At 47.8% G+C, this 23,228-nt stretch overlaps 1 protein-coding gene across 7 annotated transcripts in view; it reads right to left on the bottom strand.

Annotated features, from left to right (window-relative positions):
* The window catches only part of LOC147096930 (rho guanine nucleotide exchange factor 25-like), a 550,157-nt gene that overhangs the window by 29,009 nt on the left and 497,920 nt on the right, over positions 1 to 23,228 (bottom strand). For 6 of the 7 annotated variants that reach the window (XM_085972583.1, XM_085972585.1, XM_085972587.1 and 3 more), the window contains 4 exons: positions 13,165 to 13,254; positions 12,493 to 12,585; positions 9,163 to 9,213; positions 1,428 to 1,505 (listed from right to left, as the gene is read on the bottom strand). In XM_085972583.1, the coding sequence (XP_085828709.1) occupies positions 1,428 to 1,505; positions 9,163 to 9,213; positions 12,493 to 12,585; positions 13,165 to 13,254 (312 nt within the window). The remainder of the gene's footprint in view (positions 1 to 1,427; positions 1,506 to 9,162; positions 9,214 to 12,492; positions 12,586 to 13,164; positions 13,255 to 23,228) is intronic. The other variant, XM_085972586.1, reaches the window with a different exon arrangement.

Raw genomic sequence — 23,228 nt, 5'->3', positions numbered from 1 at the left:
TCGGATCATCCGCCCGTTATACATCTCTCCTCATTTTCAGCTCTGTTGCTTTCAGTCGGGGAAAGATGTATAACGGGCGGCTGATCCAATATTGTCCGTTATACACTATCGGCCATAGTCAAAATGACCTCCCTTGACTTTAAAGGGACTATGTCAAGAGGAACTTTCGGGTTGCAAACCAGAAATCCCTGTTTCCCGAGTTTCAGCGAGTCAGCATTGGTGAGAAGATGTGAAATGCCAACACAACTTTTTATTATAATTTTATTATTTCATTTCCTCTCCCTCTTTAGGTTCCTTGGCACATGTCAGGGGACCTTCTCCCAATGCCACTTTGGGTAACTAGCTGTTTACTTCCCTTCTTCTTGTGGAGAACCACTTGCAAGAGTTGAAACTCATGGGCACTAAACCGCGTTCAATTATCCTGTGGAACTGGGTGTTGATACTACAATGCACGACAACACTCTAATAGTGTCCCCTTTCAACACTGAACTTCTAGGTGCATTTCTTCCCCAAATCTAAGAGATGATAGACCAGACAGTGCAGGAAGGAGTCTTTACAAGGCTTGTTAACAAGCTTTTGCTAGCAATGTATCTACAGACAAGTCCTAGGGGGAAAAATTGGGTAGCGCCCATTTTGGGGCGCTAATATCGGCCGGGCGCAAAGTTTAGCGCTCGGCGCTAATTATCGTCTCCAACTGCAAAATTCGCCTCTATCGCTCCTGGAGGTGATTTGAGCGCTAAATCAGGCGCTACACACCTCTCTCAAGGCGCTAACATCAGGGAGCGAGGCGCTACCTCAGAACGCTCAGGCGATGTCCGTTACCATGGAAGCCAGACAGACTGACGCCGTCCAGTTCTTAAAGGGGAGGGGCCATCTTGCTGGCCAGCCACACCCTGCTCATTGCAGCCTTGAATCTCGGCCTGGAGAGACCTCAAAAGCAATTGTGTTGGAAGCACTAATGGATAGGCCCAGGGAAAGAGCTCGGCACTTAGGAACATCAAAAGTGGTGCTGAGGGCCAAAACTCCTTTGGACAGCGTTAAAACCAAAAATCTTGCCGGCAGGAAGCGCCCGCCTTTAAATAGCGCTCCCCCAGCCCCTTCCCAACTTGAAAACATTCCCCTCTACCTGTTGTTCCTAGCGGCAGGCGCGAAGGCAGAGGGCGCGACTCAATATCCGGTCTGGGGTGCTACCGGGGCGTTACACGCTCGACTGATGTCACGATCTGCGGGCGCAGGAGATTGAGGCGGTAGTGTTTAGCGCCGCCGCAAAACGACTGGCCAATTTCGCGAGCGGTGCTAAAATCACCGCGCTCGGGTGCTAAGTTCCTAGCGGCCCCCGGAGGCGCTAACGGGAGGTGCTAACCAACCGAACTTTTCCCCCCGACAGTCTCCGTCTAATGAGGAAAGGAAATGAAACCGAGACTTACCTCAAAGCCCTGTAAACGTCCCACGTTCATCATATCATTGCACCGTCTGGGTACGAAGCACATCACCTCAACAGCTTTCTACAAAGTGAAAACATCACAGGATCTAAATATATACAAAAGCTTAGGTTTGTCTTTTCTACATTGACATTTCTGCCACGTCATTTTACGGGGATGAGTTTGTTGTGTTCTACGGTGATGTTTTCTGCTGCATTGTATTTTACTGCACTGCATGGCCTACTCCTGCTCCTATTTCTTGTGCTCTCCTATTTCCTGTTTCTTGTGTCTAACTGTGCTGTGTCATGTTGTATTGTACAAAAGTGGCAATGGATTAAGACATAACTGACATCACAAAATCACAGTTGGGTCTGTAAACCTTCAACATGAATCTAGGATGTTATTGGCGCCTATCTGTCAGCCTTGGCTCAGTGGAAGCACTGAGATGTCAGAAGGTCGTGGGTTCAAGTCCCACTCTTAAGACTTGAGCCCATAATCTAGGCCGACAATCCAGTGCAGTGCTGAGGGAGTGCCGCACTGTCGGAGGTGCTGCCTTTTGGACGAGACGTTAAACCGAGGCCCCGTCTACTCTCTCAGGTGGACGTAAAAAACTCCATAGCACTATTTCTAAGAAGAGCAGGGGAGCTCTCCCCATTATCCTAGACAAAAGCAGATTATCTGGTCAATATCTCATTACGCTTTGTGGGACCTTGCTGTGCACAAATTGGCTGCTGGTTTTCCCTACATTTCAATGGTGCGTCATTGGTTAGGTAGCGCTTTGGGAGATCCTGAGGTCGTGAAAGGCGTGATATAAATTCTGTCTTTACCTTTTTACCTCAATGTACTATATTCGCTGCTCACAATGTGGTCTCCTCTACATTGGGGAGACCAAACGCAGATTGGGTGACCGCTTTGCGGAACACCTCCGTTCAGTCCATAAGGGCAACCCCGAGCTTCCGGTCGCCTGTCACTTTAATTCTCTGCTCCACTCCCACTCTGATCTCTCTGTCTTTGGCCTCTTACGCTGTTCCAATGAAGCTCAACGTAAGCTCGAGGAACAGCACCTCATCTTTCGATTAGGCACTTTACAGCCTTCCGGACTCAACATCGAGTTCAACAATTTCAGACCACAACCTCTGCCCCCATTTTTCAGGCTGTATTATTCTGCCATTCCCATTTGCAACATTTAATCTTTCCTGCCTCCTAGCCTAGCACAGAATATTCCTTCAGTTCCTTCCTCCCCCTCCCCTCCCCACTCTCCCTGTCTCTGCACCTGCTTAATATCTGTTACATCTCCAGCCTTTTCCAGTTCTGATGAAGGGTCCCAGACCTGAAACGTTAACTCTGTTTCTCTCTCCACAGATGCTGACTGGCCTGCTGAGTGCTTCCAGCATTCTCTGTTGTTATTTGAGAACCTTCAAGTAGTTGAACTGTGCAATATGTTGGAGTGGGAGGTGTTGAATCCGTGAATGTTAATGTATGGTATTCTTCAATAAATCGACAGAGACTGCAGAGGAACAATTAACAGGTGTTTACTGGATGCAGGTTACTCAAAAACTAAAGTACAGATCCCTACTCAGGGTTTATATACAGGTGTGGTCACTGCCGGTACTACAGTATACAGGAGCTGTAAAAAGTAGTTCTCCCCTTAAAGGTACATACACTACAATTCTTCCCCTTTTAGATTAACAGTACCATAACATTAATTTAACAATTAACACTTTTAACATGTAACATTAACGGCAAATAGTCCATTTATAAATTCAGTCTTTGGGGCGGCTTCCTGATCCTTTCTGGATAGCGCCTTTCCTGAGTGTCTTGCTCTTGGTGCGGAGGCGATTCTGGCCCCCTGTCGTCGGTTGGTTCATCAGCTTCCGATGCTACTGTTTCTGGGGTAGATGCTACCGGTATGTCGGGTTCATCACCAGGTACGCGAGACCTGGGGTGGACTCTTTCCTGTGACTCTAGGATCTGGTCGACATGGCGTCTCACAATGTTCTCCCCAACATCCATGGTGTACATTAGTGGCCCCTGCCGTGTGCATATCGTTCCTGGTTGCCATTTCTCTGTTCGGTAGTCGCGAGCCAAGACTGGTTGCCCTACATTGAAGCTCCTTGTCGGCTTCTCATTGATGTGCTGGAATTGCTTATTCTCAACATCTCTTCGTACATTTGGTTTGAGCAAATCCAGACGAGATCTCAACCTTCGGTTAAAGAACATCATGGCCGGGGTCTGGTTGGTGACTGTATGTGTCGCATTTCTGTAGGCTAACAGGAAATTGTCCACCTTATGCTGCAGTGGAATGTCGTCATTGCACATGGCCCTTACTGCTTTTTTAAAGGTTTGTACAAACCTCTCAGCCAATCCATTGGTGGCTGGATGATACGGAGCGGAGGTGTAATGCCTTACCCCATTCCTTTTCATAAATCTTCGGACACAAACTGTGGTCCGTTATCAGAGCAAATCTGCTCTGGCAAGCCGTTCCTGGCAAAGATGGTCCGTAGGACTGCAATCGTTTTCTCCGTGGTGGTGGAGGACATTTTGATCACCTCAGGCCATTTCGAGTGCGCATCCACAGCTATTAAAAACATTGAGTCCATGAGTGGACCAGCAAAATCAATATGCACCCGTTGCCATGGAGATGAGGGCCACTCCCATGGGTGTAGAGGGGCATGTGGTGGTGCATTTTGGACCTTCTGGCATCCTGAGCAGCTCTTTGTCAGGTCCTCGATTTGCTGATCGATCCCCGGCCACCACACATAAGCCCTAGCAAGGCTTTTCATTTTCACCCCTCCCAGATGGCCTTCGTGAAGCTCATTGAGCACTCTCTCCCTTAACTTGGGTGGAATTACCACTCGGGATCCACACATCAAGGTCCCCTGGCATACTGACAGCTGTTCTCTTCTGGATGAGAATGCTGGCAACAGTGAGTCGCCATGTGCTGGCCATCCCTTCACCGTCAAATCATATACCCGAAACAGTGTCGGGTCATTTCGGGTCTCCTTCTCTATACCAGCGTTAGTTACTGGCAAACATTCAATTATAGTCGATTGAAATATTTCGACAGGATCCACTGCTGGTGCTTCCTCCGCAGTAGGTAGTGGCAGGCGTGATAGCCCATCAGCGTTTCCATGCTGTTTCGTACCCTTATACTCGATATCATATTGGTGCGCCCCTAGAAAAAGGGACCATCTTTGTAGCCGTTGCGCAGTCATCACCGGAACGCCCTTCTTTGGGTTAATGATGGAGACAAGTGGTTGGTGGTCAGTCAGCAAGGTGAACTTCTGCCCGTGCAGATAGTGGTTGAACTTTTTCACTCCCCACACTAGGCTGAGGGCCTCCCTGTCAATTTGGGCGTAGTTACGCTCGGCTGAGGTTAGTGACCGAGACGCAAAGGCTACTGGCCTCTCCGAGCCGTCCGGGAATTTGTGCGATAGCACCGCTCCAATGCCATAGGGTGATGCATCACATGCCAGCCGAATTGGTAGTGCTGGGTTGAAATGAGCCAACACCTCTTTTGATGTGATCAATTCTTTGCACTTCTGGAAAGCTCGTTTACATTCGTCATTCCACTTCCATGGTACCCCCTTTTGCAGTAGGGTGTTCAGTGGGTGTAGAACTGTAGACAAATTCGGCAAGAACTTATGGTAGTAGTTCACCAGCCCGAGGAACGACCTCAGTTGCGACACATTTTCCGGTGCTGGAGCCTTGACTACTGCCTCAATCTTTTCAGGGGACTTATGTAACCCCTCTTCGTCAATAACGTGGCCACAATACGAGATCTGCTTCTGGAAAAACTCGCATTTGTGGCGATTAGCTCGGCGCCCATAATCCTTCAATCTAGTGAGCACCTGCTCCAGGTTGGCGAGGTGATCACTGTCATTTTCGCCCGTGACCAGGATGTCGTCCAAATAACACTGGGTCCCTGGAATCCCTTGCAGGACTTGATCCATTGCCCTTTGCCAAATAGCCGGAGCTGATGCTACCCCGAACACCAGCCGGTTGTATTGGTAGAGACCTTTATGAGTGTTGATCGTGAAGTACTGTTTCGAGGCTTCTTCTACCTCCATTTGCAGGTACGCCTGGGCCAGATCAATCTTAGTGAAGCGTTTCCCTCCAGATAGCGAGGCGAAAATATCTTCAATCCGCGGAAGCGGATATTGTACAGTGTGAAGGACTGGGTTCACTGTCACCTTAAAGTCCCCACAGATGCGAACCTTCTCTGGTTCCCCAGGCGTATTACTCAACGACCTCTTCATTACAGGAACGATGGGTGTAGCCCACTCACTCCAGTCCACTTTGGATAGCACTCCTGAACGTTCCAAACCTTCCAGCTCTGCTTTGACGGCTGGGCGGATCGCATAAGGTACCGGTCTGGCCTTAAAAAACTTTGGGCTTGCATTTTCCTCTATTTTGATCATTGCTGTTATGCCTTTTAGTGTTCCGAGTCCCTCCTGGAACACTTCTTGTGCGTCAGTTAGCATTTTTGACAGTCCTCCCGGTGTGACGTCGTCATCCTTTTTGGCATCTACAGTCAGTGCTTGTATGGAATGCCAATCTAGCTGTATCTTCCGGATCCATTCACGCCCTAGTAGTGGCGGTCCTCCATCTGGCAATACATATATGTCCATTTTTGGTGTTTCCTTGCTGTTGTATATCACGTTCACCTTTATTTTTCCTTTGGGGTAGACTTTTTGCCCCGTGTACATCTTCAAGACAATCTCTGTATCTCTCAAGGGTATATGTGAGAATAGCCGCTTGTAGTCCCTTTGGTTTATGACTGTTAGGGCTGATCCTGTGTCCAATTCCATTTTCACTTGGACTCCGTCTATCTTGAGCGTGACCCAGATAGTTTGTTGATCCTCCATTTTGATTACATGATGTAGTTTCAGACAACCCAGCTCCTTGCTTCCGGAGTCTGTATCACTTTTCTGTTCGTCTGAACTACTCTCCGTCACCTTATGTACCTTTTTGTACTTCTCCTGTGGAGATTTCTTGCTGCTGGTTTTCTTTCCCGACCTGCAGACACTTGCTCCGTGTCCTACTTTTCCACACTGTCTGCACACTTGGTTCTTGAACCAACAGTCCTTGTGGTCGTGTGTTGTTTTGCCGCAGCGATAACACTTCACTGCTCCATATGACATTTCATTTGTGCCATATTCTTGCGATCTCCATTGTATCTCTGCAGCGCCCCGTGCGGCTGCTTCGTGTGATACTGCCATGCTGAAAGCCTTGTCCAGCGTAAGATCCTTTTCTGATAGAAGCCGTTTCTGGGTTCCTTCACTTTGAAGCCCACACACAAACCTGTCCCTTAAAGTATCTGCTAGTCCCGTTCCAAACTGGCAGTGTTTCGATAATTTGCGCAGTTCCATTAAATACTCAGCATTACTTTCGTCTTTATGCTGGTTCCTTTTGTGAAACTTAAATCTTTCGGCTATCAGCAGCGGTGTGGGGTTTAAGTGGTCCTGTAGGATTGCCACTATGCTTTCAAAATCCTTTTCCACTGGCTTCTCTGGGGTTATTAGGTTTCGCAGTAAGCCGTACGTTTTTGCACCCATGGAATTCAACAATACCAGTGCTTTCCTGGCCTCTGGCACTACATTCGCCTTGCAGTACACTTCTACACGTTCTATATATGTTGCCCAATCTTCGACTTCATTGTCGAACGCTGTGACACAGCCACTCTTCTGCATCTTGGGTCTGGTTAGACTGGCTAAAAATGGTGTCTCCCGCGCTCTCCCTTCTTCTCCGCCGGCTCAAAATGGCGTCTCCCGCACTTCTTTCCTCCCCCGCGGACGCTGCTCAGCCCTTGAAACCCCGGCCGCGCTCTGCGTGTTTTCCCATCTCTCGTTGACGCTGCTCGGTCTTCAACCCCGGCTGCACCCTGTGCGCTTCACCCTCTCTCTTACCCCGTCGACGCTGCTCGGCCTTTTTGTGTGCCGTCGATCGGCTCCAGCCGCTGCCGTCCGGGAAGGGTCTGCGCCGTACCTGCTGCCAGCCCGCTGTACTGGATCGTCTCGACTGGGGAACCAAGCCCAGCTCTCCACAGCCTCCTCTGCGATGTTTAAGTCCTCTCCGGATGGTCGACGCCCGCACTGGTGGAATCGGCCTTCTTTTACAGAATTGCAGGTAGGTTCGAATCAACTCGTCGCCACTGTTGAATCCATGAATGTTAATGTATGGTATTCTTCAATAAATCGACAGAGACTGCAGAGGAACAATTAACAGGTGTTTACTGGATGTAGGTTACTCAAAAACTAAAGTACAGATCCCTACTCGGTTTATATACCGGTGTGGTCACTGCCGGTACTACAGTATACAGGAGCTGTAAAAAGCAGTTCTCCCCTTAAAGGTACATACACTACAGGAGGTACTCCACAGCAATGTCCCCTGTAAAACATTTTTGGGGCACGCGGGCCCTTTAACTGGCTGCGCGTCCCATTCAATCTTTCATGCATGCGCGGTTATTACCACTGTAAAGCCGGTGAGCGGCCTGCGCGGGATCTCCAGATCGCTGCGTGGCCATGCAGCATAGCGGGGACATTGCTCCACAGTAGACAGGACGTGGCTGTAGGGATGCTGTAATTTTACATAATTAAAGGGGATGGAGCGTCTGAGGGAGCAGGTGTTGGTTAACGCCCTCCTGCAACATGTAGGTAAAACAAATACAAATTGTTAAAATATTTCTTGTTATTTTAAAATCTGCATCAGGAGATGATTTCAGCAAGATGTCAAGGTGGATAGAGACAAGGGAGGGGAAATCATTAGATTCATTCGCGATCCAGTTAGATGATGCACAATGGAACTCCCTCTCGGAGCCCCTTCACCTGGTTACCTCTCTCCCCACTCGCCTCAAAACCTACCTCCTTTGGTTAGGTGCCTTTGGTCACCTCGGCTAACTTTTCTCCCCGTTCCAGCTCAGTATCCAGCAGCCCGCTGTAAAGTACCTCTGGACGGTTCATTGTGTGATAGGCACTGCACAAGTACAACTCGATGTTGGGTGCGCTGCCGTTCATATGTAGAGGAAATGATTGGAATTACCCAATAAATGACAGTGGCCCTGAAGTTCTGTGGGGCTTCCACTGGTCTCCTGCTGTAGCTCTGGTGGACCTCCCAGTGAAAACAGCCTGGGGGCAACTTGCCAGAGTTACAACAACAACTGCTTGCATTTATATAGCGCCTTTAACGTAGTAAAACATCCCAAGATGCTTCACAAAATTTGACACTGACCTGCGTAAGGAGATATTAGGGCAGGTGACCAAAAGCTTGGTCAAAGGTTTTAAGGAGCGTCTTAAAGGAGGAGAGAGAGGTAGAGAGGCGGAGAGGTTCAGGCAGGGAATTCCAGAGCTTAGGGCCTAGGCAACAGAAGGCACGGCCGCCAATGGTGGAGCGATTATAATCAGGGATGCGCAAGAGGCCAGAATTGGAGGAGCACAGATATCTCGGGGGGTTGTGGGGCTGGAGGAGATTACAGAGATAGGGAGGGGTGAGGCCATGGAGGGATTTGAAAACAAGGATGAGAATTTTGAAATCGAGGAGTTGCTGGACCGGGAGCCAATGGAGGTCAGCGAACGCAGGGGGTGATGGGTGAGCGGGACATGGTGCGAGTTAGGACACGGGCAACAGAGTTTTTGGATGAACTGAAGTTTAAGGAGGGTGGAAGGTGGGAGGCTGGAGATCGGTCGAAAATCAAGGCCAGTAAATGTCCACTTTAAATTTGTCCGTCTAGTAAATACTGTACCTCTAATTGAGTGGTGTCCAGCTCACCCTTCTTAGAATACTTCAGGAAATCCTGCGGGGAAGAAAAACAGAACAGATAACTTAAGGGTTGCAAATCTGTGTCAGCAATATAAATACTATCAAACAATAGAATGATTACGTTCACACGCCAAGCAACTTCTATTTAATACACAGAGTACTGGGGCAGCACAGCCAGAAATTCCTCATTTTAACCCATGGGCAATGTGAGGTTTAAGACAGAGGAAATTCTGGTGTGAGCAGCAGCCAACCATTTGCCCGTGGTTTAGCACATTCTCCAAAATTCCTCCCCAGCATCGAGAGTAATAATGGAAATTCCAACGCTTGTTGAAAGGCCAATTAAAGGGACCTCGCACAAGGCGGCAGGGCTGCATTATTATTCTCGCTCAAGTCCATAAAAAATGATTCCAGCTAAGTACACGAGGAATCGAAGGTTATACTGATAGGATGAGATGAAGAGGGGTGGGAGGAGGCTCGTGTGGAGCATAAACACCGGCATGGACCAGTTGGGCCGAATGGCCTGTTTCTGTGCTGTAGATACTGTGTAATATGACTGCATAAGATTTTAAAAAGGCACAGCAAAACTACATTCATTATTACACCACATGTTCCATTCAAATACAGTAATACTTCATCACTTTATTAGTAAAATAAAGAACATTTTTAAGATATCATGAATATGCACTCCAGGTTAGAAGACATCTCCAATCTCAGAGGCACAAATGAATGACATTTCCTCCGCATTACAGTGTAAAAACATCCACAACTTACGTACAACGCCCCTCAAAGCGCGTGATGTAATTTGCCCCTCACAGCTTGCAACATCGCTAGCCTGCTGCTGGAGTCGGGTTGTCAACTCTGATTGGATGTATTCCTGGAGGTTGCATCATAGAAACATAGAAACATAGAAGATAGGAGCAGGAGTAGGCCATTCGGCCCCTCGAGCCTGCTCCGCCATTCAATGTGATCATGGCTGATCATCCAAATTCAGTACCCTGTCCCTGCTTTCTCCCCATAGCCCTTGATCCCCTTAGCCTTAAGAAATATATCTAACTCCTTCTTGAATATATTTAATGAATTGGCTTAGACTGTGACCCCTGGTTCTGGACTCCCCGACCATCGGGAACATCCTTCCTGCATCTAGTCTGTCTAGTCCTGTTAGAATTTTATAAGTTTCATTCTTCTAAACTCTAGCGAATATAAGCCCAATCGACCCAATCTCTCTTCATTCATCACATGACATCCCGCCACCAACCGCCCCGCCCCGCCTGGTCAAACAGCCTCCCCCCCACCACCCCCCATCTCGAATATTACATAAGAACATAAGAACTAGGAGCAGGAATAGGCCACTTGGCCCCTCGAGCCTGCTCCGCCATTCAATAAGATCATGGCTGATCTTGGGCTCAGAGCCACTTCCCTGCCCGCTCCCCATAACCCTTCACTCCCTTATCTTGCAAAAATCTGTCTATCTCCACCTTAAATGTATTTAATGACCCAGCCTCCACAGCTCTCTGGGGCAGAGAATTCCACAGATTTACGACCCTCTGAGAGAAGAAATTCCTCCTCATCTCAGTTCTAAAAGGGCGACCCTTTATTCTTAGACTGTGCCCCCGAGTTCTAGATTTACTCAGGAGGGGAAACACCCTCTCAGCATCTACCCTGTCGAGCTCCCTCAGTATCTTATATGTTTCAATAAGATCACCGCTCATTCTTCTAAATTCCAATGAGTATAGGCCCAGCCTGCTCATAAGTCAACCCCCTCATCTCTGGAATCAACCTAGTGAATCGTCTCTGAGCTGCCTCCAATGCAAGCATGGCTGATCTTCTACCCCATCTCCACTTTCCTGCACTATCCCCATATCGCTTGATTCCCTTAATATCCAAAAATCTATCCATCTCTGCCTTGAATATACTCAACGACTGAGCCTCCACAGCCCTCTGGGGTAGAGAATTCCAAAGATTCACCACCCTCTGAGTGAAGAAATTTCTTCTCATCTCAGTCCTGAATGGCCGACCCCTTATTCTGAGACTGTGACCCCTGGCTCTAGACTCCCCAGCCAGGGGAAACATCCTCCCTGCATCTACCCTGTCAAGCCCTTAAGAAATGTACATGTTTCAATGAGATCACCTCTCATTCTTCTAAACTCTAGAGAATATAGGCCTCGTCTACTCAATCTCTCCTCATAGGACAATCCCCCCATCCCAGGAACCAGTCTGGTGAACCTTTGTTGCACTCCCTCTATGGCAAGTATATCCTTCCTTAAGTAAGGAGACCAAAACTGTCCACAATACTCCAGGTGTGGTCTCACCAGGGCCCTATATTGTTACAGCTAATAAACACAAATGTGTTCAAAGAAAATAAAGAAAGCACGCACTTTTTGTACCGCCCCTACGATTTATCTCCCGGGTTGTTCGCAATCCTTAATTCCTGGAGACTCCAGGACAATCCTGGAGCCGGGGGAATATGTATATTGGATGCTGGCAATAAGACTAATCAAGCTCATAGCAAGGAGGTCTGCTGGGAAACAATGGTTTTAACACGGGCCGCAAGGTTTGATTTGCAAAAAGCAGAAGGGTTTGCCTTTAAGGGGCCGAAAGAGTGGCCGGGCCTTCTAGGCAGTTCTGAAGAGCCAATCAGCATAAAAGCCGCAAGAGCCGCGCCCGCGCTGCACGCCACCATTGGGAGAGTGTTGCGGTTTTCAGCTCGTTAAAGTGCCTCGTTAACAGTTTAACCAACGGCCCAGCAGCATCACTGCAGCCACAGTCCCATTGCCTGTTCAGTTGTGCGTCCGCTTTAGCGCATTCAAACTCCCGAGTCCCAAAGCGTAAAATTGCGCATTGCAGAGTGCGAGTTCAAACTCACAACGATCAGAAGCAGCCCACTGTTTACCCAGATTTAGCGATCTGGGCAGAGCACGCAGTGTCTCCCTGCTTGAGGAGATAAGGAAAACTGGTGGGGTAAGGGTGGCACTTTGCAGCTTCCAGTAGCTGGCAAAGGGGGCATTGGCGGAGGGCTGGGAGCAGAGAGGAAGAGTTCAGGCAGAAGTAAGGTGAAACGACAATGGAATAAATGAAAAGACACACAGCTACAAACCACATTCCAATTCCATTCCTACCACTGATTCATTCTCAGCACCTCATCTTTGCTGTTGGGGTTGATGGACAGGTTGATACGATTCAAAGGGATTTGGACAAAATAAAGAGATAGGCTAAGGAATGGCAGATGGATTTTAATGCAAACCAGAACAAGCATCCCCTCGAAAACCGATGTCTATTTGTCAGTAGGCCCAGGCACGAACAGACTGGTCCCCACCTTCAGAAGAAGCTGGTACTTCATGATTCTCTGAACGGGTTTGATAAGTAAGTCATTCAGCTGAAGCCTGTGGCCTAGTTGTTGCTTCAGCTCCTGAAAAAACAAGGACAAAACGTTACTACGGCAGGCTGGTCAGCCTTAGGCCTCGCTGAATATTGCTTTCCCCAGAATTACTCACGCACGGTCACCATATTCACCGCATCCTATTAAATTGTTTGCTATGCTTTTCAAGTGAAGTTTGCACTCAGAGATAGGTGAGGCCTGTCAGTACTGGGAGTGACACCTAGTCACCCAGCACTAAGCTCAGCTGCAGGGTAAAGCTCCCTCTACTCTAGCTTAATTATCGTGCCTTAGCTTTAATCTAAAAACAATGTCCATTTTCTCATTTCCCACACCTTGCGGCCTGTGGGAGGTGATCAGTTCTGTACCAATTACTGCCGCATTAGATGCTGTAGACACACCCACTAGAATCCTTACAATTAGCAGAGAGATAGGAGTCGGAGATGGATTCAAAGCCACACCTCCAAAGATGAAAGGGCAATGAGAAAACCATTTTGCCACCTCATCTCTCCCTATTTATGAAGAGGTTTTCAAGGGTCGAGGCATGTTACTGTAGAACTTAGGCCAAGGGCTGTGTGTGCAAAAGCCAAACCAAAATTAAAGGGCACTCACTTCAAAGTAGGTGTCGATGTACTCGGAGACGATATGCTCTGACTTAGGTTTATTCTGGCAATAAACCACGTACATGTGTAACCGTCTTTCCTGGAAAATAATAGACGTTCATTCTACTAAAGCATTAACTACAGACAAGAACACAGCACACAGGCCCCACACTTCCTCTTAGCACACACTTTGTTTTCTGGCCCTGTAAACGCACAGAGCCCAGTTTTGCTCCTTTCCTACTCGTTGAGCTTGCAGTCGTGACCAATGCGCGCACGCCGATTGCGATGTGGCTGTGACTGGCTGTGCGAGCTGCTGAGCAAAGCCTATGTCAAGGCGCTGCGGCAATACAGATTGCAGTTGCTGCATGAATAACACTGTGGAGTGCGCCACCCCGCCCCCCCCCCAGTTAAAATGCACCACCGGAGGTGGCAATGAGTTTGAGGACGATGCTCTTCAATCACGAGCATTTCTCCAAGCGAATGTTCATCCTAAGGACCTGTAGACAGAATGCCAGGCCCGGCAGGTGAGATGAATGCAGTCCAAAGGGGCTGTCGCACTGGGACAAGGGGTGCAAAAGACGTTTTGAGTTGAAGAAAAGAGCAAAGTCAAGGAGGCAAAGGAATGATGGGGTTTACTGGACTCATGAATGATTAGGAAAAGTAACCAGTGAGGATAATGATCGTTGGTCCATATATGGAATATACGTATCATTGACATCAAACAGTGCAAGCACAGCACCAAGCTACACGTCACTTACATTATACAGTCCACATATTGGAAGCCAAAGGCTTTGAGATTACCAGGTGTGATGCTTAATGCATCTGTATGCCGTTCTTTTGTAGGCTGTTTTCACAGATATGTCAAGCGATTTGTTTTAAATGGGTCCATTAAAAACATGCACAAAGGAATTGCATACTGATGGATGAGGCATTCGCCCCCTAATACATGCGCAGGGTAACTGCAAGACCAAAGTGTTCTTGATGATTACGTTGCATAGGAACATAGGGACAGGAGGAGGCCGTTCAGCCCCTCGAGCCTGTTCCGCCATTCAATGAGATCATGGCTGATCTGGATCTGACCTCCATCTACCTCCATATGTTGCAACTGCTGTAATTCAACATGTACAGGCGCATTAATTGGAGGAAAAGTTGGCCTCCAATGGTTCTGAGCCAAAGAGACCAGCTGGTGGACCTCCCCAAGGTGACGGTCCTTATTATTGGCATTGAGGCCATGGAGAGGGAAGCTGGAGGTCCTGGTCCCAGCTGCTAGTTTGTGGCAACATGCAGTTTCCTTGGCTGCAAAAGCTCGTCATCACCCAAGCACAGACACAGTTGCCAGACCTCCGCGGAGTCCATAATTACAGTGCCGTACCATGACAATCGAGTCACACTGTGATCATTTTCCTTCTTACAGTAAGGTCTGGGCCCAGTGTGGAATCACGAATCCCAAAGGAGCAGCATATCATCAGCAGTACCACATGCCACCACCCGCTAAGGGAGAGACCACAGGGTGAGACATATCTCATGGGTGAGGAAGGGGCAGTGCTGATGGCCAAGAAATGCCTGCCATATGCTGGATAGAAGTTCAGCACATCGAAGTTCCATGAGGAGTTGCTTAGGCATTCGGACCTCTTGGGGCCACCTTTCAAAAGGAGGAGGCTGCTGAACGAGCAGGAAGCTGTGCCCAGCTCGCTTACCTCCATGGCGATTCAGGGTGGAGGGATTTGACTTTGACCCAACTGGAATGGGAGCGGGGCCCTCGGGTGACCTCTGTCATTGAGACCACCGTGCCTTCGGTGTCTGCTGTACTGGGAAGTGCCTTGAGTTAGATGGGAAGCAGCAATGGGAGAAAGTCTCACAAACCTTTCCTCTGATGCTCGTGCGGTGACGCAGTCAACTAGTTCCCCCCAAGCAATAATAATCGGCTTGAGGGAGATGACATTGAGTTAGGACTTCAGAGAACCTATAGAAGGTCAAGTTCTCCACACACAGACCCAGCTAATCCCTTTGGGTGCAATTATTCTAACTGAGGTTCCCTTCTTACTATCATTTTTTTTTTAAACTTCATTTTGGTTTGACTCAACTAGTTCCCCGTGTACAAAGTAATTTTTAATAGTGACTGACATGAATCTTGTCATTCATGTGGAAATGATTTATGAAATGATACTGGGCGGCCTGCTGGTGGCGCTGTCCAGGGAGAGTATAAATACTCGGGCACGGGCCCAGCTTGCTCAGGACATTGTTTAACAGGAACTAGTGAAGGACACAACTAGATCTCCATGTTGAAAAACAGTTGATTAAAGCCTTGTTTAATACTTAGACCAAGTGCCTAGTAGTTTTCTTCCGTCAATTACATTTACATATAACGATTCAGTTTATAGTCAATTAAATTTTCTCTCGACTCCAAATTGTGATTACAAAAAACAAATGAAAAGAAATGTGACAGAAGCTCATCCGGCCAATTAATGCTGGTCCTATTAATTAGATGGTGACCGCCAACCCCCCCCCCCGCCCCCACCTTTCCCAGTCACTAGTAATGCTAACTCCTGGGGGAAGGGAATAAAACAGGAATAAAACTGTGGCCAAATTCCATCCTGACTCTCTAAAGCTCCAGAAGACCAGGTTACCCATGATGCATCGCGAGATGCACTTAAATTGAACCCCCCGACAAATATGTGCAATTTCCTTAGGAACAGAGGACAATACAGGACCAGAAACGACCATCTCCATCCATGAGGCTAGTCCCAAAGATTAGACCGCTTATCCCACCTTGCATCTGATACTCTTCGATGGCCCTGCCTGCCAAAAAAAACTCCACCACCTCTTAAAATTTATAACATCTTCCTCTTTCACTGCCGCCCTGGGAATGGTATTCCATATAGTTACCGACGTAAGTGTGAAGAAGTACCGCCCCAGCATTTTCTCATCTAAGTTTGACTCTATGTCCTCTTGTCTTAAGAACATAAGAAATCGGAGCAGGAATAGGCCACTTGGCCCCTCGAGCCTGCTCCGCCATTCAATAAGATCATGGCTGATCTTGGGCTCAAAGCCACTTCCCTGCCCGCTCCCCATAACCCTTCATTCCCTTATCTTGCAAAAATCTGTCTATCTCCACCTTAAATGTATTTAATGACCCAGCCTCCACAGCTCTCTGGGGCAGAGAATCCCACAGATTTACGACCCTCTGAGAGAAGAAATTCCTCCTCATCTCAGTTCTAAAAGGGCGACCCTTTATTCTGAAACTATGCCCCCTAGTTCTAGATTTCCCCACGAGGGGAAACATCCTCTCAGCATCTACCCTGTCGAGCCCCTTCAGTATCTTATATGTTTCAATAAGATCACCTCTCATTCTTCTAAATTCCAATGAGTATAGGCCCAGCCTGCTCAACCTTTCCTCATAAGTCAACCCCCTCATCTCAGGAATCAACCGAGTGAATCGCCTCTGAACTGCCTCCAATGCAAGTATATCCTTCCTTAAATAAGGAGACCAAAACTGTATGCAGTACTCCAGGTGTGGTCTCACCAATACCCTGTACAGTTAATATTAAACATTGTTCTGGGATCCAGGTTTTCTGTACCCTTTAAGGTATTAAATATCTCAAAAAAGGTCTCCCTAACCCACTTTTTTCCCAATGTAAAAATCCCTAGAGCCCTTAGTCTTCCCTCATAGTTCAGGCGCCCAATCCCATTAATTAACTTAGTTGCTCGTCCACTAAAATACCCAGATCCTGTGTTGTTTCTGTTGTGTCGGTACCTTTCTACCTAGACACAATTTAGGACTCAGAACTCAGAGATTCAAACATGAAGTGCTTTATTGGAAGGAAAGGAAGTTCTGGAAAGTTCCGAACAAAGAGAGCTAAACTTAACCGAGAGAATACCCAACCATTTATCTCCTGTGACAGCGCCACCACAGGTGGGAGGAGAACACACAGTAGAACACACAATACATAATATTTCCTCCCCTCTTAAATGGAAGGTCCACATTATTCCTCAATAGGTAAGTTACTTTCAATACACTCAACTAACCTAGGGTAGAGGTAGACTGCCTCAAACCCTGACTTTACCCTGGGGTTTATTCTGCCCCAGTCTTGTGGGTAAGTCACTAAGCCTACAGATCCAAGCGTCTTGGAGGCCGCCGCTCTCTGACAGCATACCAGCGGTCATCGCTGGCTTCCACAGCAGTAGGCATTGACACAGGCCTGGATGGAGAAGGTGCCTGTGTCAGTTGAAAGTCAGGAGTTTGCACAGGTGGAACAGTCTCTTTGACTTCCTGTGTTGGAGAAGAGCACTGTGGCAAAGGATGCTGGTTTGCGGTATCATTCGGAAACAGTTCAGGCCAACCAGCCGTTGGAGCCTCTGTGGCTGTCTCTGCTCCTAGCAACAGTTGATCTGTGTGTCTTCTCCAGACGACGTCCTCGGCAGTCTCAACCGTGTAAGAAACAGGGCCCGTCTGCGCGATCACCGTAGCAGGAACCCATTTCGGTCCAGTGTTGTAGTTTCGAGCTAGGACGTGCTCTCCCGGATGAAACCGTCTCTCCTTGGCTCTTTTCTCTCTCTTTTCAACTTGAGCTTGTTGTTGACGATGGACAACCTGCTCTGCCCTTGGAGGTTTGAGTAAGTCAAAACTTGTCCGCAACTGCCTCTTCATCATGAGCGAAGCGGGGGAAGTTTTGGTTGTGGCATGCGGTTCGTTCCTGTAAGACAACAGGAAGCTGTTCAGACGTTGGTGGATTGAGCCCTGACCTTGCGATGCCTTCAAGGCGTGCTTCAAAGTTTGCACGAACCTTTCTGCCTGGCCGTTAGTAGAGGGATGATAGGGCGCAGACCTGATGTGTTGGACACCATTCACATGCAGGAAGGTTGCAAACTCCTGTGATACAAATTGTGGACCATTGTCACTTACGAGTTGTTCCGGTGAGCCATAACAGCTGAACATCTCACCAAGTTTCTCAATTGTTTTCTCTGCTGTGGTAGACCTCATCACAGCGACCTCCGGCCACTTGTTACGAGCGTCCACAACCACCATAAACATCTTCCCTTCGAAAGGACCGGCGAAGTCCACATGTACTCGCTGCCACACTTCTGCAGGCCAATCCCAGGGGTGTAGGGTTGCCAGTGCCCCAGGTACTCAACTGAAGACTGAAAGAATTCACATTTGTCTTTACGAACTCTGAGTCCGTACTCTTTCAGTCGTTGTAGTGTCGCATCCAAGTTCAGAAGATGATCCTCCTCATTTGTCCCAGTGACAAGGATGTCGTCCAGGTAGCACTAGACTCCTGGCAGTCCACTCAAAATCTGATCCATTGCCCTTTGGAATAGAGCAGGGGCCGATGTAATTCCAAACGGAAGGCGGCAGTACCTGTATAGCCCCTTGTGTGTCACAATTGTCAGCAGCTCCTTTGATTTGTCATCGACATGCATTTGTAGATAAGCCTGGCATAAGTCTATTTTGCTGAACTTTTGTCCTCCGGCCAGGCCCGTAAAAAGATCATCAATGAGCGGAAGAGGGTACTGTTCCGCAGACAGCACCGGGTTAATAGTCACTTTAAAATCCCCGCAGATTCGAACAGATCCATCCTTTTTCAGGACAGGAACAATGGGTGTGGCCCATTTGCTCACGCTCACAGGCTCCAGGACTCCATTCTCGACTAAGGCCTCCAAGTTAGCCTCAACTTTTGGCCTAATTGCATAGGGTACAGGTCGGGCTTTGTGAAACTTCGGCTTGCTGTCAGGTTTAATGTCCAGTCTCACGCTGATCTTTTTCATGCTCCCAAGTTCCCCATTGAAGAGTTCTGCATGTTTGTTTAACACTGCAGTCAGACCTGACTCCCCTTTTGACATCATGCGGACTGCAGGCCAGTCCAGCATGATTTTCTCGAGCCACGCACGTCCCAGTAGCGATGGGTAATTTCCCTTTACCACATATAGTGGCAGTTTTGCAGTCTGTCCGTTCAATTTAACTGTCACCTCAATGACGCCTCTCATGGCCACAGGTTCACCGGTATACGTCTTTAGCACAATGTTTGTTGGCTGAAGAGTAAGATGCTTTAGCATTTTGTTGTAGACAGTGTCTGAAACAAGGGACACAGCCGCACCTGTGTCCACCTCCATCTGCACTGATCGTCCCTCCACCAGTGGTGACACCCAGTAGCCATTTGAACCACCTGCAACCGTCAGTATGTGCACCTCTTCCTCCTCAGAGGTGTCGCTCCCCTCTGTTTTGCTTGTTCCATCATACTGCACTGAATGAACACTCTTTTTCCTCTCTTGTCCAAATACAGACATTTTGCTTCCATGCTTCCCAGCTCTGTCTGTTCTTTTTTTTACCTCTACAGGCGCGTTCAATGTGACCCTTTTTGCCACAATTTCGGCATTCCAGCTCTGTACACCAGCAGTCATTAGCGTGATGGCCCGTTTTCCCACAACGGTAACATGTGCCGTTCCGCGCACCTTTAGGCTCAGACGACACCTTGTGAACTCTCCCTGTTGAACTCAACTGGTGAGCCTCCTTTTCCGCCATCTCCATGGAGACACTAACTTCAATGGCCTTTTCAAGAGTAAGGTTGTCCTCAGTAAGAAGGCGCTTCAGTGTGGCTGCATTTTGCAGACCACACACAAGTCTGTCTCTAATGGTGTCATTCAGCACCTCCTTGAACTGGCAGTGTTCTGATAACCTTTTTAAAGCAGCAATAAACATCGTCACTGATTCCCCCTCCTCTTGATTCCGTTTGTGAAATCTAAATCTCTCAGCAATAACCAGAGGTTTTGGTGAAAAATGTGCTCCAAGAATTTCCACTAGTTGCTTATATGTTTTAGTTCCTGGCTTATCTGGCTGCACGAGGCTGCGAAGTAAACTGAAAGTCTTCGGCCCGATTACACTCAAAAAGGTAGACACGACCTTTTCATTTGCCACCACATTCGCCAATACAAAATAGTCAAAACGTTCCGTATATGCGCTCCATTGCTCCACATTTTCATCAAAATCACCGATGTTTCCTAATATAGTAGCCATCTCACGTTTCAAATTAAATTTTCTGTTTACTCACTGCACCCGTAACGTACGCAGATTCATCCGCTCCTCGTTGCCACTTGTTGTGTTGGTACCTTTCTACCTAGACACAATTTAGGACTCAGAACTCAGAGATTCAAACATGAAGTGCTTTATTGGAAGGAAAGGAAGTTCTGGAAAGTTCCGAACAAAGAGAGCTAAACTTAACCGAGAATACCCATCCATTTATCTCCTGTGACAGCGCCACCACAGGTGGGAGGAGAACACACAATAGAACACACAATACATAACAGTTTCCTGTAGACTGTTCCCATTTATTTTGCTCTCCTACCATTTGTTTCCCTTCCCAGATTCACATATTTGCATTTCTTTACATTGAACGGCACCTTCTACCTTTTGACTCAATGTCCCAACCTGCCAGATCCCTCTGCAACTGGTCCACTTGTTCCCCACTACTTACAACCCCGCCCAAATGAGAGAGCTTTGTCACAGCGCCTTCCTCCAAATCACTGATCTATATCGGAATGAAACTGGCCCAGAATGGATCCCTGCAGCATCTCACTCCTCATCTCGTTCTGTGGAGATGCTGCTTTCTGAACAACTCCCTTTTGTAGCCTTTGACTCACCCAGTTAGTTATTCACTTCAAAAGCTTCTGCCCTATTCTGTGCCTTTCCACTTTGTAAAATAATCTCTTATTGTGGTACTCTATCAAAGGCTTTGCTGAAATCGAGGTATACTAAATGTACTGATGTACATGCCAACTAATATAGTCTCAAAGAACTCTAACAGATTCACTAAGCAAGATCTATCACCTATAAATTCACATTGACTTCTTATCATTCTACGTTACAGCCTTGAAATAACTCATAGCATCACACCACATCCACTATCTCTTCTATTAATGGGTCAGGGGGCTAGTTTCATTCAACTCTTTCTTGTTGACCGCGCGCGGGCATGAGAGCAGCTGTCAATGCCCAACATGCTCGCTGTTCTGATGTATGATGGTTTCACTGTCAATCAACGGACAACCAGGAAATAATAGTCAGTATACAACCAAATATACTCATTTTGTAATACAGTTCGTATATAATGAGTCAGTTGATAATGCAATTTAATAAAATTATTTGGATACAAGTCAGTATATAATATATACACAATAGCAATAATAATAGTCAGTATATAAAAAGAAAAAAAAGAAAGACTTGCATTTCTATAACGTCAGGATGTCCCAAAGTGCTTTACAGCCCATGAAGTACTTTTGAAGTGGAGTCACTGTTCAATGTACGGAAACATGGCAGCCAAATTGCACACAGCAAGCTCCCACAAACAGCAATGTGATAATGACCAGATAATCTGTTTTCTTTTAAGTGCTGGTTGAGGGACAATTTTTTAAAAATTCGTTCCTGGGATGTGGGCGTCGCTGGCAAGGCCAGCATTTATTGCCCATCCCTAATTGCCCTTGAGAAGGTGGTGGTGAGCCGCCTTCTTGAACCGCTGCAGTCCGTGTGGTGAAGGTACTCCCACAGTGCTGTTAGGGAGGGAGTTCCAGGATTTTGACCCAGCGACGATGAAGGATCGGTGATATACTTCTAAGTCAGGATGGTGTGTGACTTGGAGGGGAACTTGGAGGTGGTGGTGTTCCCATGCGCCTGCTGCCCTTGTCCTTCTAGGTGGTAGAGGTCACGGGTTTGGGAGGTGCTGCCGAAGAAGTCTTGACGAGTTGCTGCAGTGCATCTTGTAGATGGTACACACTGCAGCCACGGTACGCCGGTGGTGGAGGGAGTGAATGTTTAAGGTGGTGGATGAGGTGCCAATCAAGCGGGCTGCTTGGTCCTGGATGGTGTCGAGCTTCTTGAGTGTTATGGGAGCTGCACTCATCCAGGCAAGTGGAGAGTATTCCATCACACTCCTTACTTGTGCCTTGTAGATGGTAGAAAGGCTTTGGGGAGTCAGGAGGTGAGACACTCGCCGCAGAATACCTAGCCTCTGACCTGCTCTTGTTGCCACAGTATTTATGTGGCTGGTCCAGTTAAGTTTCTGGTCAACGGTGACTCCCCAGGATGTTGATGGTGGGGGATTTGACGATGGTAATGCCATTGAATGTCAAGGGGCGGTGGTTAGACTCTCGCTCGTTGAAGATAGTCATTGCCTGGCACTTCTGTGGCGTGACTGTTACCTGCCACTTATCAGCCCAAGCCTGAACGTCGTCCAGGTCTTGTTGCATGTGGGCATGGACTGCTTCATTATCTGAGGAGTTGTGAATGGCACTGAACACTGTGCAGTCATCAGCAAACATCCCCATTTCTGACCTTATGTTGGAGGGAAGGTCATTGATGAAGCAGCTGAAGATCGTTGGGCCTAGGACACTGCCCTGAGGAACTCCTGCAGCGATGTCCTGGGGCTGTGATAATTGACCTTCAATCACCACAACCATCTTCCTTTGTGCTAGGTATGACTCCAGCCACTGGAGAGTTTTCCCCCCGATTCCTATTGACTTCAGTTTTACTGGGGCTCCTTCATGCCACACTCGGTCAAATGCTGCCTTGATGTCAAGGGCAGTCACTCTCACCTCACCTCTGGAATTCAGCTCCTTTGTCCATGTTTGGACCAAGGCTGTAATGAGGTCGGGAGCAGAGTGGTCCTGGTGGAACCCAAACTGGGCATCAGTGAGCAGGTTATTGGTGAGTAAGTGCTGCTTGATAGCACTGTCGACAACACCTTCCATCACTTTGCTGATGATTGAGAGTAGACTGATGGGGCGGTAATTGGCTGGATTGGATTTGTCCTGCTTTTTGTGGACCGGACATACCTGGGCAGTTTTCCATATTGTCAGATAGATGCCAGTGTTGTAGCTGTACTGGAACAGCTTGGCTAGAGGCGCAGCTAATTCTGGAGCACAAGTCTTCAGCACGACAGCCGGGATGTTGTCGGGGCCCACAGCCTTTGCTGTATCCAGTGCGCTCAGCCGTTTCTTGATATCACATGGAGTGAATCGAGATTGGCTGAAGACTGGCTTCTGTGGTGGTGGGGACCTCAGGAGGAGGCCGAGATGGATCATCCACTC

The sequence above is a fragment of the Somniosus microcephalus genome, chromosome 33, assembly GCF_052327205.1.
Source record: "Somniosus microcephalus isolate GS21.2 chromosome 33, FLI_Smic_1.0, whole genome shotgun sequence".
Taxonomy (NCBI): Eukaryota; Metazoa; Chordata; class Chondrichthyes; order Squaliformes; family Somniosidae; genus Somniosus; species Somniosus microcephalus.
Note: the sequence above shows the minus strand (reverse complement) of the source record. Positions and strands in the feature narration are given on the sequence as shown.